The sequence below is a fragment of the Mus caroli genome, unplaced genomic scaffold (assembly GCF_978045245.1).
Source record: "Mus caroli unplaced genomic scaffold, Mus_caroli_1 scaffold_4, whole genome shotgun sequence".
NCBI classification, from domain to species: domain Eukaryota; kingdom Metazoa; phylum Chordata; class Mammalia; order Rodentia; family Muridae; genus Mus; species Mus caroli.
The window spans coordinates 78,785,183-78,799,298 of NW_028227259.1; the positions used below are offsets into that span (position 1 = coordinate 78,785,183).

The 14,116-nt window shown below is 45.7% G+C and overlaps 1 protein-coding gene across 1 annotated transcript in view; it reads left to right on the forward strand.

Annotated features, from left to right (window-relative positions):
• The first annotated feature begins 678 nt into the window (after positions 1-678).
• Positions 679-14,116, forward strand: part of Tmem165 (transmembrane protein 165) — a 29,536-nt gene continuing 16,098 nt past the window's right edge. The window contains exon 1 of the mRNA XM_021162931.3: positions 679-1,137. Coding sequence (XP_021018590.1) covers positions 931-1,137 — 207 coding nt within the window. The 5' untranslated portion in view covers positions 679-930. The remainder of the gene's footprint in view (positions 1,138-14,116) is intronic.

Below are 14,116 nucleotides of genomic sequence, written 5' to 3' on the forward strand. Positions count from 1 at the left end.
CTGAGTAACTGATCATTAGGTATCTCAGCTTTTCTTTAGGAACTTTAGCCTAACTAATCATTCTTTCCTGTCTTCTACTCTTGCCTACCCAAGGTCTCCATCCCACAGAAGCCCTAACCACTCAACTCCAAACCTTTTCAGGATATCCTATTTCAGGATAAGGCATCCTGAGCCAGGGCAGTGATGACTTTTTGGTCTGCGGCTATTCAACAATGTTTTAAAATCAAGCTTGGACGTTCTCATCTTTTACTTCCGAATCTTACTTCAGAGCCTTCAAAAAACCCCAGCATATGGACCCCCGAAGAACATTCCGTGCAGGCAGCCCAGGGATTTGGTGAGGGTGGGTGGATCATAACTTAAAGGTGTGGCAGTTCCTGCCACGTAGGTAGCGGGGCTGGGACTCACTTGACATTTAATAGAAGTGGAGGTGGCGGCGGCTTAGGCCTTAAAGACCTAAGGCTCTTGAGGAAGTCCTGGTAGGAGCCTGGCAGCCTGACCTCTCCAGGGCCAATAAAGGGGTCTCTGGTGGGACCCGAGAGGACGCAGGGAGAGTCCATCAAGCAGCTCCAGCTACCTGGCCCGGCACGCCGGGTCCAATAGGACCAGTGAGCGAGCCGCACCTCAACCTGCCGGAAACGTCACGACGCCGGGATGACGTCGGGCCAATGGGAGGCCGTGTTGGCCAGGGGGCGGGCCGGAGGAGTTGGGCCGCGGAGGCAGTTGGAGGAGTGTGTGGCTTCTGCCGCCCAGCTGCTCCGGAGCGACCGCCGCCGGTCCGTCCCGGTCCGGTCCCCGCGTCCCGCGTGCTGCAGGGCTGCCCGCTGAGCGGCGGCGAGGCCTGACGGAGGCGCCTGCGGGCAAGCCGGGCTCGACGCTTCCCTTCGCCTGCACTTCTTCCTGCCGCAGCGCGGTGCCGGCTGGGCGGGCGGGATGGCGGCCGCGGCCCGGGGGAGCGGCCGGGCGCCGACGCGAAGGCTGCTCGTGCTCTTGCTGCTTCCGTTGCTCTGGGCTCCGGCCGGGGTCCGCGCCGGCCCGGAGGAAGACCTGAGCCACCGGAACCAGGAGCCGCCGGCGCCCGCCCAGCAGCTGCAGCCGCAGCCCGCGGCGGTGCAGGGCCTCGAGCCGGCCCGGGCCGAGGTGAGAGCCCGGGCTGGTGGGGATGGGGCGGGCAGAGGCGGCGGAGCCCGCAGCCGGGTACCAGGCTCCCGCGCTGGCGGCGCCGCCCTCTTTCCGAAGAGGCTGGGGGAGGGGAGCCGGCCCCTGCTCGGCTCGCTGGGAGGAGGGTGACAAGACGGCTTCCCTAGGCGCGGCCTGGCCTGGCTGCTTGGGGGAAGGGAAAGTGAGAGCCCCAACCGGGGGTCCCCAGAGGTCCTCTAGATCCCTGGTACCGACAGGCTTGCTCTGGATTCTGCGTTCTGCTGATCACATGGGCCATACTGAAAAGACTGGAAATCGTCATCCCAAGTAGAAAGTTTTTAGTACAGAGCCTCCGGGAGACTGGCTTTCTCGAAGTATCATCACATTGTTGGAAGTATCAGCCATTGTTGAAGCAACCCAACTAGAGATGCTCACCCATTCAGCTCGGCACACCCTGTGGTTCTTGCCAGATACAGTGTCTAGAGATTATGCGTTGCCACCCTCCCTTTTAAAAAAACGTGCTTTGGCTTGAGGGAAGTTGCCCTTGAATGCAGAGACTTGTGCCCAATGGTAGAGCGCTGTATAGTGAGGGATTCCAAGACTCTATTTATAGGTAAACTAGAGCCTCATAAGTTTCTTTAACCATTACCAGATAGATAGAAATTAACCTTTTAATCTATGTTCGTAGAATTTCTCCTTTCTATGTTACTTTCCTCTGAGTTGGACTCTCTATTTCCAATTTTGACTCTTACATTCTGGAGTTTTGTTTAGTCTCTTAGTAGGGTCCATTTTACCATTCCCTTTCCTACTTCTGTCTTTATCTGCCCTCCAAGAGAATGGCTGTCCTGACTTGAGTACAGATCAGGGTGACCGCAGGATAGATATTCATTTTCTCTTCACCATGCTGTTCCAGCTAAACCCCAGGTCTTTTAGGGACCCACCACTGCCTCGCTGTGTTCTAAACCAGTGGCTTCCAGAACTGAAACCTGAGCATTTTCATTGCCATTTTCCCCTGAGCAAAGACCTTAGAACAGAATCCAGGCATGAGGCCTGTGGTTCAGAACCCTTCCCACCTTCAAGAGCCAGCAGAACCTTCCGGAACCCTTCCCAGGATGCCCTTGTTAGAAGAGCACTCCCTGAGTAATGGGAGCTCTCCTTTCTTCACAGTTCATGTTACACTTTGGCCTTTCCAGTATTTTGTTTTTCTATGTATTATCAGGAGATGGAAATTTCTGTGATTCTGAGTTTGGTTTTACACAGCAAGTACTTTCTAAGAATCACCTGTCCAGAATGTAGCAATGGTCTTGAGAAATAAGGAAAAGTTCTCCTTACTGGAAGTACTCAGGAAGAGGTCAGATCAGTCAGCACCTGGTGGGAGATGTAGTTATAGTGCCGTGAAGATTTAGTGAGAGCTGTTAAGCGGGCAGAGCAGGTGACATTTCCTGCTTGTGGATGGGGCAGTGCAGGTCTGAGAAGAGTGGTGGTTCAGAAAACCTAATTCTTGGCAGACCCAGAGCTGGAAACCAGATCCCTGCTTCTAACCCTGCCAGGTGCTGTCTGCAGTCCTTGCGTTTGCTTGAAAACCCAACCCCTGCCAGCCATTTGTTCTAATGGTTTTAGTGTTGATGGATAACACATTGATGTAAGCCTTTTCTCTTGATGCCCACCCCACTCCTCTTTTGAGGGTTTTTATCTTTATCTATTTTTTTTTTATCTTTATCTATTTTTACACTCTTGCTTCTGACTTGGTTTCTGTCTGCTCTTCAGTGTGTTGAAGCCCTGAGAACATTGTTATAGCATACTCTTTTTTTGTCTCTTTCCTAAGACCATGTATGTTTTGGCATTTGCTAAGTAATTTTCCTTCCTTTTTCGAGACAGGGTTTCTCTGTGTAGCCCTGGCTGTCCTGGAACTCACTTTGTAGACCAGGCTGGCCTTGAACTCAGAAATCTGCCTGCCTCTGCCTCCCGAGTGCCGGGATTAAAGGCATGCGCCATCACCGCCTGGCTGCTAAGTAATTTTCTATGAGAAAATTCTAAGATTTTTACATTTCAGTTCCTATCAGGTTTTAAATACTTTTATGGAAAAAACTATAAAATGAACTCAAGCAGGAAAAAAACTTTTTTAAGAGTATATATCCAGCCGTCTTTTACTTGCTAAAGGATTTACTAGATGAAGAAAAACTCAGCTTTTATTATCTGTTACCTGTGATTTTGTTTATTTATTGATTTTAGCTTAGAAAATTGAACTGCAACTGATTATTTAGTTAATTCTGGAACTCTTGTAAAGTTTAACACAGACACAAACACACACACACACACACACAGACACACGGTGTAAGTATGTGGGCAGATGAGACGTGTTTGCACTAGAGTGATAAGTGGCCATCTGAAGGTAGTACAGACCAGGTGGCACATGTGACGTAGGAGCCATTGGCCATCAGATCCCAGGGCTCTAGGTGTTTGGCGTAGAGGCATTGAGTGGATGGGGCTTCTCTGCCCACTCTCCCTCTGTCAACCTTTGCTGCCATTCAGGCATGGTCTGTCTCTGCTCTGAACTGCTGAGTTGTCATTGAGCAACTGCCACATAGCTCTGCATCAGAAGGTTGCTTTAAACCAGTCACCACTGGGAGTGAAACAGCCCTAGGGGCCAGAGTGCAGTTTACGAGTGTATAACTTTTTAGGCATTTCATAGAGGTTGTAGTCATATTGTAATTTTTGAGACAGAAATACTGGTAGACACAGCTAGATTTACAGTCCTTTTTGGGATGCTGGAGAAAATGTAACCATGTTAAGTAAACGTCCCAGTGGTTAAGACAGTATGTGTGGCCTCAGTTAAGTGTCTTATAGATTCTTATCTTTACAACTAAGGGGTTGGAGGACTTGCTGGTGCAGACACTATGATTTTTTTGTTTTAATATTTTCATATATTTTGATGGTTCTTTTCCATTAGGAATTGACAGTTTACACTTAATAGCAAAACACTGTAAATAAAAACATTTTATTTATGTTTTTGTATAACTTTTCACATAGTGAAAAAAATTTTACAGTGAAAAAATTTTTTCTTCCATGTTTCTTAAACCATTTAATAAAAATGTCTCTTGTTTCTATGCAGTGATAAACATGATCAAAGTACAGTTTAGCAACAATATAAAGTGATTCCGATTTGTTGAGTATCTGGGTTTCAGCTGACTTTGCAACTGTAAGCAGTGGATGGTGTAAAAGGATGGGATATCTAAATTTAACCTTTTGGAGGCCACCGCATTGAGAGTGAACTGTGAAACTAAAGGGAATCCTGCTTTCATCAGCAGGCATTCTGGTAGAAGAGACGGTACAGACAAGTGGTTATATCTTACTGGGTTAAGGAGGTGGCTGAATTTTCAGACAGGGCTCTCTGTGTGTTGACTGTTCTTCGCCTTTATAATCTAGTTACAAAGAAGGCCAGTGGTGATGTACAGTTGTCCCAGCCCTTGGGAAGTTGAGACAGGAGCAGTGGTGTTTCCTTTGAACATACAGTCATGAGTAAACTACAGTTTTTATGCTGCAGATGGTGACCTGAGTTTGGTCTTGTTTTCTTCCTATTTCTTTCCTGGGCAGAATATAGATCCTATATATTCTGATGTTAGAGCTAATCTGGCCGTGGAGCAGTGTTGGTAGACCTACCCAGGCCTGTTATCTGGTCCTGCCGAGGTTCTTGTTCTCACTCTCCTCTTGGCTTACTCACTGTGAGGGCACCTCCACAGAAGCCATCGTGTTCCCGTTTTCATTAAACTGCATTAAACACAGAAGGTGTGTTCTTCAGCACCCAGATCTCAGCCTCTTGTGATTATGATTGATGCTTTGAGCTGTAAAGGCCTCTGCATGAAATGAAACTTTTAGTACTCCATTTATTTGGTGTTATCATGTCATCAAAAGAACACTTAAGAAAAATTAAGTAACCTGCTTTAAATATGTAAATACATAGCAGAATGGTAAGGTTCATAAAACAGAGTTGCTAAATGTTAATCGAAAATAAAGTCTTATGAATATGTACTTGTTACATATTTAATAGGAGTCAAATGTAATATTAGTAAAAATAAAATAATATTTTAGGTCAGTGAAATCGCCCAGGAAGACTTAGACATTGTGATGAAAACTTGCAGTAAGATGCTTTATCAGGTCCTGGTGGCATGCACCTATAACCACAGGCCTGAGATTACGTTAACCTGGGCTATGTTGGTACTTAGAACTTTATTATAGACCCAGTTCCATAGCAAGATGCTACTTTTGCCCCAGTCTCTAATCACTGTGATCTTTTAAAACTGGGTTTGTCTGCAGGGCCATTGTAAGTTAGACGGCTTCTTGTTTTGTTTTCTCCTTTTTTGCATATTTCAGTATTTTCTGAAAAGACTTGTTCTGACTTTGCCAATACTGTTGAGGCTTAGCTAATTCTAAGCATTGTTTCAAATTTTATATTAACGAACATGATGATACCTTTTGCTTAATAATCTCTTATTAAGCAACATATAAATTTTGAGGGGGATGGAATCAGTCTATTGGTGGCAAGCTATAGATTTTGTTTCAAAGCCAATATCCTTCCTGGTTTCATCATGAGTAAGGGGAGAATACAGTGAGTTTGTGTTCCTTAAACTATACAGCTCGATGGGAATTGCATCTTTCTTTGTTGTCATTTCCTCTTGATAATGGTGTGGTGGGTGACACACACTACAATCTCAGCACTTGGGAAGACAGTAGGAGGCTTCAAATTGAGTGCAGCCCAGGCTATGTAGTGAGACCTGGTCTCCAAGAAACAGAGTTTCCTAAATGAGGACTTAGGCGTGTAGGAGTGTGTGTGTCTGTGTGTATAATATGAGAGAGTGGACACAAGTGTATCATGATATGTATATGGAGTGAGAGGACAACTGTTGTTTGTCTTGGGTCCCCACTGTCCAGCTTTTGAGGCAGGGTCTCTCGTTTTATGCTGTGTGTGGTATGCTGGATGTCCTGCAGGCTTCGGGGGGTTGTTCTCCTGTCTACTTGCCATCTTGTTGGAGGAGCACTGAGGCTCTAGGCTGCAGCAAAGACTGCGGACTGAGCCATCTCCTCAGCCCTCTGCAAAGAGTTTTTGTTAAGTACAGGTTGCTGATCCTGTTCTCCTAATGCAGCTCGTGTCTTACATATTAACACACTGACATAGTGACGGTTCTGGGACGCTCTGAGCAGACCCTCGAGGGTCTCGCGTCTTCTTGTGGTGTAATGTGTAACTGAGAAGTGCCGGGTTGAAACTGCACTCCTTCCAGCGTGTTGGCTTCTGTGCTCATTCTGTCTTTCTCATGTTTCGGATCAAACTGTCATCCTTTCCATACCTCCTCCTCCTCTTCCTCCTCCTCCTCCTCTTTGTTTTTTGGTAGGAGGGGCAGTGTTGTGGACTGAGCCAGAGTCTTGCGCCTGTTAGAAAGTGCTACATCCGTTGAGCCACAATCTCAGCCCTCCCCTCCTCTGCTCTCCTCTGACCTCCAGTGCATTCTGCCTTTGCTTCTTCCTTCTCTCCCCGCTGGTGGTTGCTTCCTTTAGTTCCACTTACAGTTTCTCCTAGTTTGGGAAGGGAAGAATAAATGAGGGCTGTATTAACACTACTTGGCCCAGTTAGTTTCTGTTCTGCTGCTTTAAAACCCACTCCTACTGCAGAGTTACCTGTTAGCTAATCTTTGCTTTAATCTTCCGTCATCTGAGTTCCCTCCTTGCCCTTGTGTCCTTTTTGAGACTTGTTTATCTGTAAAGAACTCTAAGCAGCGAGGACTTTTGCCTGCGGAGCCTTCTCTACAGGCCTCCAGCCCATCATTTTGAAGCACACTTGTAACCTGACCGATATCTAAGTCCAGAGCTCTTCTTCCGTCTTCATTTGACATGACTACCTGCTCTCTGAAAGTTTTAAGCCTAACACCTCAGGTTCAGTTAGGATCACAGCCTCTATGGTTCTGCCAATCAAGTGAAATTATGTGAAAATGACTGGCATCTACTTAGTAACTCAGGGACCCACTTAGTAACTGGTAGTTGCCCTGACTGACGTTCAGTATAATCAACAGTCTACTGTCACAGCTCAGTCAGCCTTTTCCTTTCTGTCTGCTCTCCTCCCTTCTTCCTCTACCCCCACCACTAACTAGGCTTTCTAAGGTATCATAGTATAGCCCAAGTTCCTCTCTTAAAGAGGGATTTGACAGTTGTGGAGACTGACCTGCTAAGTTAGTTATCTTCTCTCAGGCATGGCCTCAACATACTTTGGCCAGTGTACTTTGTGCTTTGTAGGAAAGCCTCCACCTTGGCCTTACGGCCTTTTGAATGATTGCATGTGCTGCTTACATTATCCCAGGTAATCTGTTACTTAAGGCAGCTGGTTATAAATTATAACCACATCTGAATAGTTAGTGTGCACAGGTGGGGAGACTGAGCCCAGCTAAGGACATCCATATAACTCACAATCTCATGAGCTCGTCCGCTGGCTATAGGAAGCAAGACAACAGTGGTGCATTGGAGAACTGTGGGGAGAGCTGTTCAGTTATTCTCACTGGACCAGAAAATAGCTTCACTAAGCAAACCAGTCCATTAGAGCATGGCTGCATGGCTGTTACATTCTACAAAGTAACATCCTGTGTCTCTAGGAACCCAGAAGCATGCAGCTAATATTGAGGGATGGATTTCTGAAAATATTCCTCTTCTTCAGGCTTCTTAGCTCTGAGGCTCCTCCCAACCCCAGGGTTTGTATAAAGAAGAATATGACTTGTGATTTAACTTGAACGTTAAGAAAACTCAACCTCCTTCTAGCTTTGTATATGGTTAGGGTAGCAAGGAAAAGCTATAGGAATAAAATATTTCTATTAGATTACGCATAGTTGGGCAAGCATGACGCCCTGGATGTTTGAGAGAAGAGCTAGAGACTTGGGAAAAGATTTATACTTCCATATTTTAAATACTGTGGTTTCAGGTGCAAATTTGATGAATACCGTGAGGCATCCTTAAGTGAGCTACCTCCTTTTGAACACTCAGCAGCATTGCCACTCAAGGGTTAAAAGTGTAGCCTGTCTTAGGGTTCTGCTGTGAACAGACACCATGACCAAGGCAGCTCTTACCATTAAATTGTGGCTGACTTACAGGTTCACAGGTTCAGTCCTTTATCATCAAGGAGGGAATGGTTGCATGGGGCAAGAGGAGCTGAGAGTTCTGCATCTTGATCTGAAGGCTGTTAGCAGAATTCTACTTCCAGGCAGCTAGGACTAGGGTATTATAGCCCACAGCCACAGTGACACATCCACTCCAGCAAGGCTACACCTCCTACTAGTGCCACTCCCCGGCCCAAGCACATATAAACCATCCAATAGCCATTCTCAGAACAAAGAGAAAAGCACCTGGGAATAGCAATGAAAAGGCAGGTGAGTCCATGACTCTAGGTATACTGTGAAAGAGGCAGAGGGAAGGACCTAGCTAGAACTTTCCCCTGAGTGTAGACTGGAGTCAAGTTCAGGGGCATGAACTTTGCAAATCATGGGCAACCTCGGGATGGGGCAGTGTTGAGATTTTCTGTTGTGCTCTCTCCATTTCTGGTTCACAGCTGTAAGGTTAATTTTTTGTGAGCTTTAACTGTTTGCTTCTCCCCTGGGACTCTCATCCACTTGCAAACAGCCCTGGCTAATTTAGGCTACTGGCACCAGGTCTGTACCCAGAGTCTGACCTAGCCACATCTTGAGAACCACTTCTGACACTTTTCTTGGAAACCTTCATATGAAACTACTAGTCACCTACCTCTGATTGAACATGTTTAGAGCACACTCCTTGCTTTGATTTTTCTTTTCCCCATAGCTTTTAGGAGCATGATGTTATCAGGCAGCCAGCCTCCCCAACCCACCCTCCCCCCAAAGTCTCACCACTATCCTTAAGTGCGCCCTGCACTTCCTGAGAGCTGTTGACTTTTTTCCCTTTCTGTCATGTGCATGTATTCTCCTGGTTAGTTTCACCATTGCTCGTAGGTAGTTCACCTTCTGATAGGTCCAGAAGCAGATATTCCCCACTGCCTTGGTTATTAGCCACAGTGCCTCATCGATGTTTATCTTCCATTCAGAATCGTTTAGGGGCTTTCTTCTTGAGTTAGGTTATCATTATCATGTACACTTTCAATTTGCGGTACAGTTTTTCAGTCCACAAGCATTCATCCAGTGGTTTACTGTCTGAGACAAACAAACTTTATGTCTCATTGTTGGTCAGGATCAGGCAGAAAGCACACACTGTGTAAAACTTTCTGGTTAGCCATTCCCGTCCTGGATCCTTTGGATCTTGAGAAAGAACCTCCCAGCACACACTGCATTTGTTCGGGCAAAGGCTGTGCCACAGGTCTGAGCTCCCAGACCTTCGAGTGAGTGAACACAGAGTATAGACTTCTTGGTGGGATCTGCTTGAGGCAGCCACGAGGAACTGATTGGTGTGAGAGCAGCAGGTCAGGTCGGCAGGCATGGGATGGGGCTAGAGAGATGACTCGGGTGTTAAGAGAAGGTGAAGAATTCAAGTTTGGTTCTAAGCACCCATGTAGGGTAGCTCACAGCTACTTGTAACTTTAGCTCCAAGGGATCCAACACTCTCTTTTGGATCCTGTGGGTGCTTTCTCTCCTAAGAATGTGCACACACAAGAGAAAAAAAATTTGTTCAGAGAGGTCTTTGAAGTGATGCATACAAGGTATCCATCCATACTTGGGCGCATGATGGCAAAAATCTAGAAGGAACAGAATTCTGACTGTGTGAAGGGAAGTACTGCTTTGCCGTCTCTTATTCTAATTTGTGGCCCCACAGACCAGAATACTACTGGTTGGCTGGTGCTTTAAGTAAAGTTCCTTTGGAACAGAGCCATGCTGTTTCATAAAGTATCTGACAGCTGCTTCTCTGAAGTTACAGCAGCAAGATTGTAATTACCACAGGAACTGTGCAGTCTACAGAGCTGGAAAGTAGTCGGTTCTTAAGTGGCTCATTTCAGGGTGCATTTAGAATCACGTATATAACTTCCTTCCCCCCATATATATGATAATGTCATATATAAATATTTTATCTAAAGCATTTTAATAGTTTTCCAATATTAGTACTTGTAAAACTTTTTTTTTTTTTTCAAGACAGGGTTTCTCTGTATAGCCCTGGCTGTCCTGGAACTCACTCTGTAGACCAGGCTGGCCTCGAACTCAGAAGTCCCGTCTCCCCCCCCCCCCCCCCCCCCCCCCCCCGCAGTGCTGGGATTAAAGGTGTGTGCCACCACGCCCAGCGTGGACATTCTTATTCTTATTTTTATACCTCCATAATCTTTTTAAAATTACATTTATTGTCTGTGTGTTTATGTGTGCCTCAGGACACATATGGTGATGAAAGGACACCGTGTGGAAGTCAGTTCTGTTTTCACTGTGAGGGACCTAGGGGTTGAGCTCAGGTTGGTAGGTTTGGAAGTCAGTGCCTTCACTGCTGAGCCGGCTCTCCAGGCAGCGCGTTTTATATGAATGTTAACAGGTCCCGGTCCCAGTCGGTTAGACATTCCATTGCTTTGTCTCTTCATTATTGCATTTCATTGATATGTGTTTCTACCACAGAACTGTCAGCTTCCCAGTGTCCCTGTCCTCACCTTTGTTCTCAACCCTTCTGTGACACATTATCATGGTGTCCATGCGGCTGGATGTCAAGGGCTGAGGATAAAAAGGGTTTGAGGAGTCTGGACAAAAGGAGCATAATGGAGAACACGGGGAAGGGAATTCTGACTGGCTGAGGCTGTGGTCAGCAGAAGCTCTGTGAGTTCTCAAGCTGCACTGCCCTTGACTGAGCCACGAGGGAGGAATCAGCTTATAACTAACATACCACTTCAAAGATAGTATGAAAAAGATGGTATTTCTTGGGAATTTTTAAAAATGCTGCTTATAAATTAATGTTGCATCCTTGCTTTCTCAAATAATTTTGCCAATTTTTTATTTTTTAAAATGGGAAATTTAAACTATTATGAGGCACTTTCTTTTTTCTTTCTTTTCTTTTCTTTTTTAGCTTCTGGTGTTTTACATTAAGTTCTGTTCTGCTGGCTTCTTTGGGAGAAAGAAGATCTATTTTAGGAACTAGTGTGATTAGATAGAAAGTATTGAAATTGAGTAGATAGAAGTAAGGGTTTATCTAGACATAACATATTATCTCTCTAGTTCCTCAGTGGAGTGACATGAAGTAGTTCATTACCGAAAGTCTAGGGAGCTGGTTCTGTTGTGTGCTGCAGGATCTGAGTGGTGCTATGTATAGACACCGGCCTGAGGACTTGACTGAAACGCTTTAGCAGTTGGGGGCCGTGGCTGCCTTTGTTGGCAGATGACTGAGGAAGGCTGTATTGGTAATGCTTTGGATGGTGTCTTAGTTAAGGTTTGACTGCTGTGAACAGACACCATGACCAAAGCAAATCTTATTAAAAACAACATTTAATTGGGGCTGGCTTGCAGGTTCAGAGGTTCAGTCCATTATCATCAAGGTGGGAGCATGGCAGCATCTAGGCAGGCATGGCACAGGAGTAGCTGAGAGTTCTGTTTTCATCCAAAGGCTGCTAGTGGAAGACTGACTTCCAGGCAACTAGGGTGAGGATCTTATACCCACACCCACAGTGACACACCCATTCCAACCAGGTCACACATATTCCAACAAGGCCACACCTTCAGATGGTGCCACTCCCTGGTCCCCATAGACTTGTTCAAAAACATGAGCCTATGGGGGCCATACTTAAACATAGCATAATGCAAAATGCATTTAGTCCAACTTTCAAAGTCCTCATAGTCTATAGCAGTCGCAACAATGTTAAAAGTCCAAAGTTCAAGGTCTCTTCTGAGATTCATTCAACTTAATTAACTGTAATCCCCAAAGCAAGGCAGGAAACCAGCTGGGCAAACTCCAAACTCTGCATCTCCATGGCTGATGTCAAAGCGGTCTTCAGATCTCCACTCCTTTATCATCTTTGTTGACTGCAACAAACTGCTTTCTCCTGGGCTGGTTCCACTCCCTGTTAGCAGCTTTCCTCAGCATGTATCCCATGGCTCTGGCATCTTTAACATCTTTGAGTCTCCGAGGCAATTTCAATGTTACAGTGTCTTGTTTCAGTGTCTGGGTTCCACTTGATCTTTTGGGCTCCTCCTAAGGGCTGGCATCACTTCTCCAGCTCTGCCCTCTGTAGCACTCTAAGCTCAGGTTGATCCACTCCACTACGGCTGCTGTTCTTGGTGATCATCCCATGGTACTGACATCTCCAATACACTGGGGTGTTCCACTCCTACTAGGCTTCACCAATAGCCTCTCATAGGCTCTCCTCATGGTACCAAGCCTCAAATCCTTTGCATGACCCCTTCAGTCCTGGGCCATCAACTACAACTGAGGCTTCACCTTCTACAATGGCCTTCCCTGGCCTCTCACAGTGCTAAGCTTCAGCTTCTCTCCAAGATCCCTTCATTCCTTCACAAGCAGTACCACCTGAGTGACTCTTACACAAGTCCAGCTGCAGCATGAGGTACAACCTTGGGTATCTCTGGAACACAGCTTCTTTGTGCTCCCAGAAAACAATTTCCAGAAGATTTCACCTCAGTGATGCTGGTCTCTTCTTAATCACTGCTAATTCCTTAGCTCCAGCTAACCAGCATCAATTTTCCCAGTAGTTCCTTCCATTCTTAACTCTAGAGCCAGGGCCACATGGCTGAAGCTGCCGAGTTCTGCTGCTTACAGGAACTAGAACATGATCCCCTTGTACTATTACATTATCACTAGCTTTATGTTTTCTAAATCCTTCACTACCTAAGCTTGGCTATCCTGGTTCTTGCTCTGTAGATTGACCTTGAATGCAGAGATCAGCATGCCTATCTCATGGGATTAAAGGTGTGTACCACCATGCCTGGTTCTAAATTCAGCTGGGTAGGGTCTTGCCCCAAGGTCCCACTCCCTTAATCTGTTATTTCCTAGAACACAGGATTTTGCTCCATTTCACTTCCTGGTATGCCTTTAATACTCAAACCATATATTTTATATTTTGGCTTTCTAAGCTTGCTATGCTTATTCAAACTTCTCTTTGTGAGACTTAACCAGAGAACAAGGTCTCTGCTGGGCTTTTTTGAAACTTCCTTTGTCAATGCAATTAATGCAATTAATCCAAGTCTCTTCACCTTAGCCTCAGGAAGACTTTTCAGACAAGGGCAAAAAGTAGCCACATTCTTTACCAAAATACCACAAAACCAGTCTTTATGCCACATTCTGAAATTCTTCTCCTTTGAAATCTCTTGGGCCAGGTCAACACAGTTCAAATTATTCCCAGCAACAAAGTCTTCCATATTCCTACTAGGATGACCCATTAAGCCCCATTTAAAGCATTCCACTGCTTTCCAAATCCAAAGTCCCAAAATCCACATTCTTTCAAATAAAAGCATGGTCAGGCCTATCACAGCAACACCCCACTTCTTGTACCAACTTCTGTCTTAGGGTTTTACTGCTGTGAACAGACACCATGACCAAGGCAAGTCTTATAAAAAACAACATTTAATTGGGGCTGGCTTGCAGGTTCAGAGGTTCAGTCCATTATCATCAAGGTGGGAGCATGGCAGCATCTAGGCAGGCATGGCACAGGAGTAGCTGAGAGTTCTATGTTTTCATCCAAAGGCTGCTAGTGGAAGACTGACTTCCAGGCAACTAGGGTGAGGATCTTATACCCACACCCACAGTGACACACCCATTCCAACCAGGTCACACCTATTCCAACAAGGCCACGCCTTCAGATGGTGCCACTCCCTGGTCCAAGGATATACAAACCAGCACAGATTAGAACCCGGACAGTCTGATTCCAGAGCTGTGGATTTAGCCACTCTCCTGAGTCAGTGAGGGTTTACCAGACCAAGGAGCCAGTCCTCCCACGGTGATCAGTAGATAAATGCTAACAGATTATTTTCTGATCTAATTAACATTTCATTTTTTAAAGAATTGA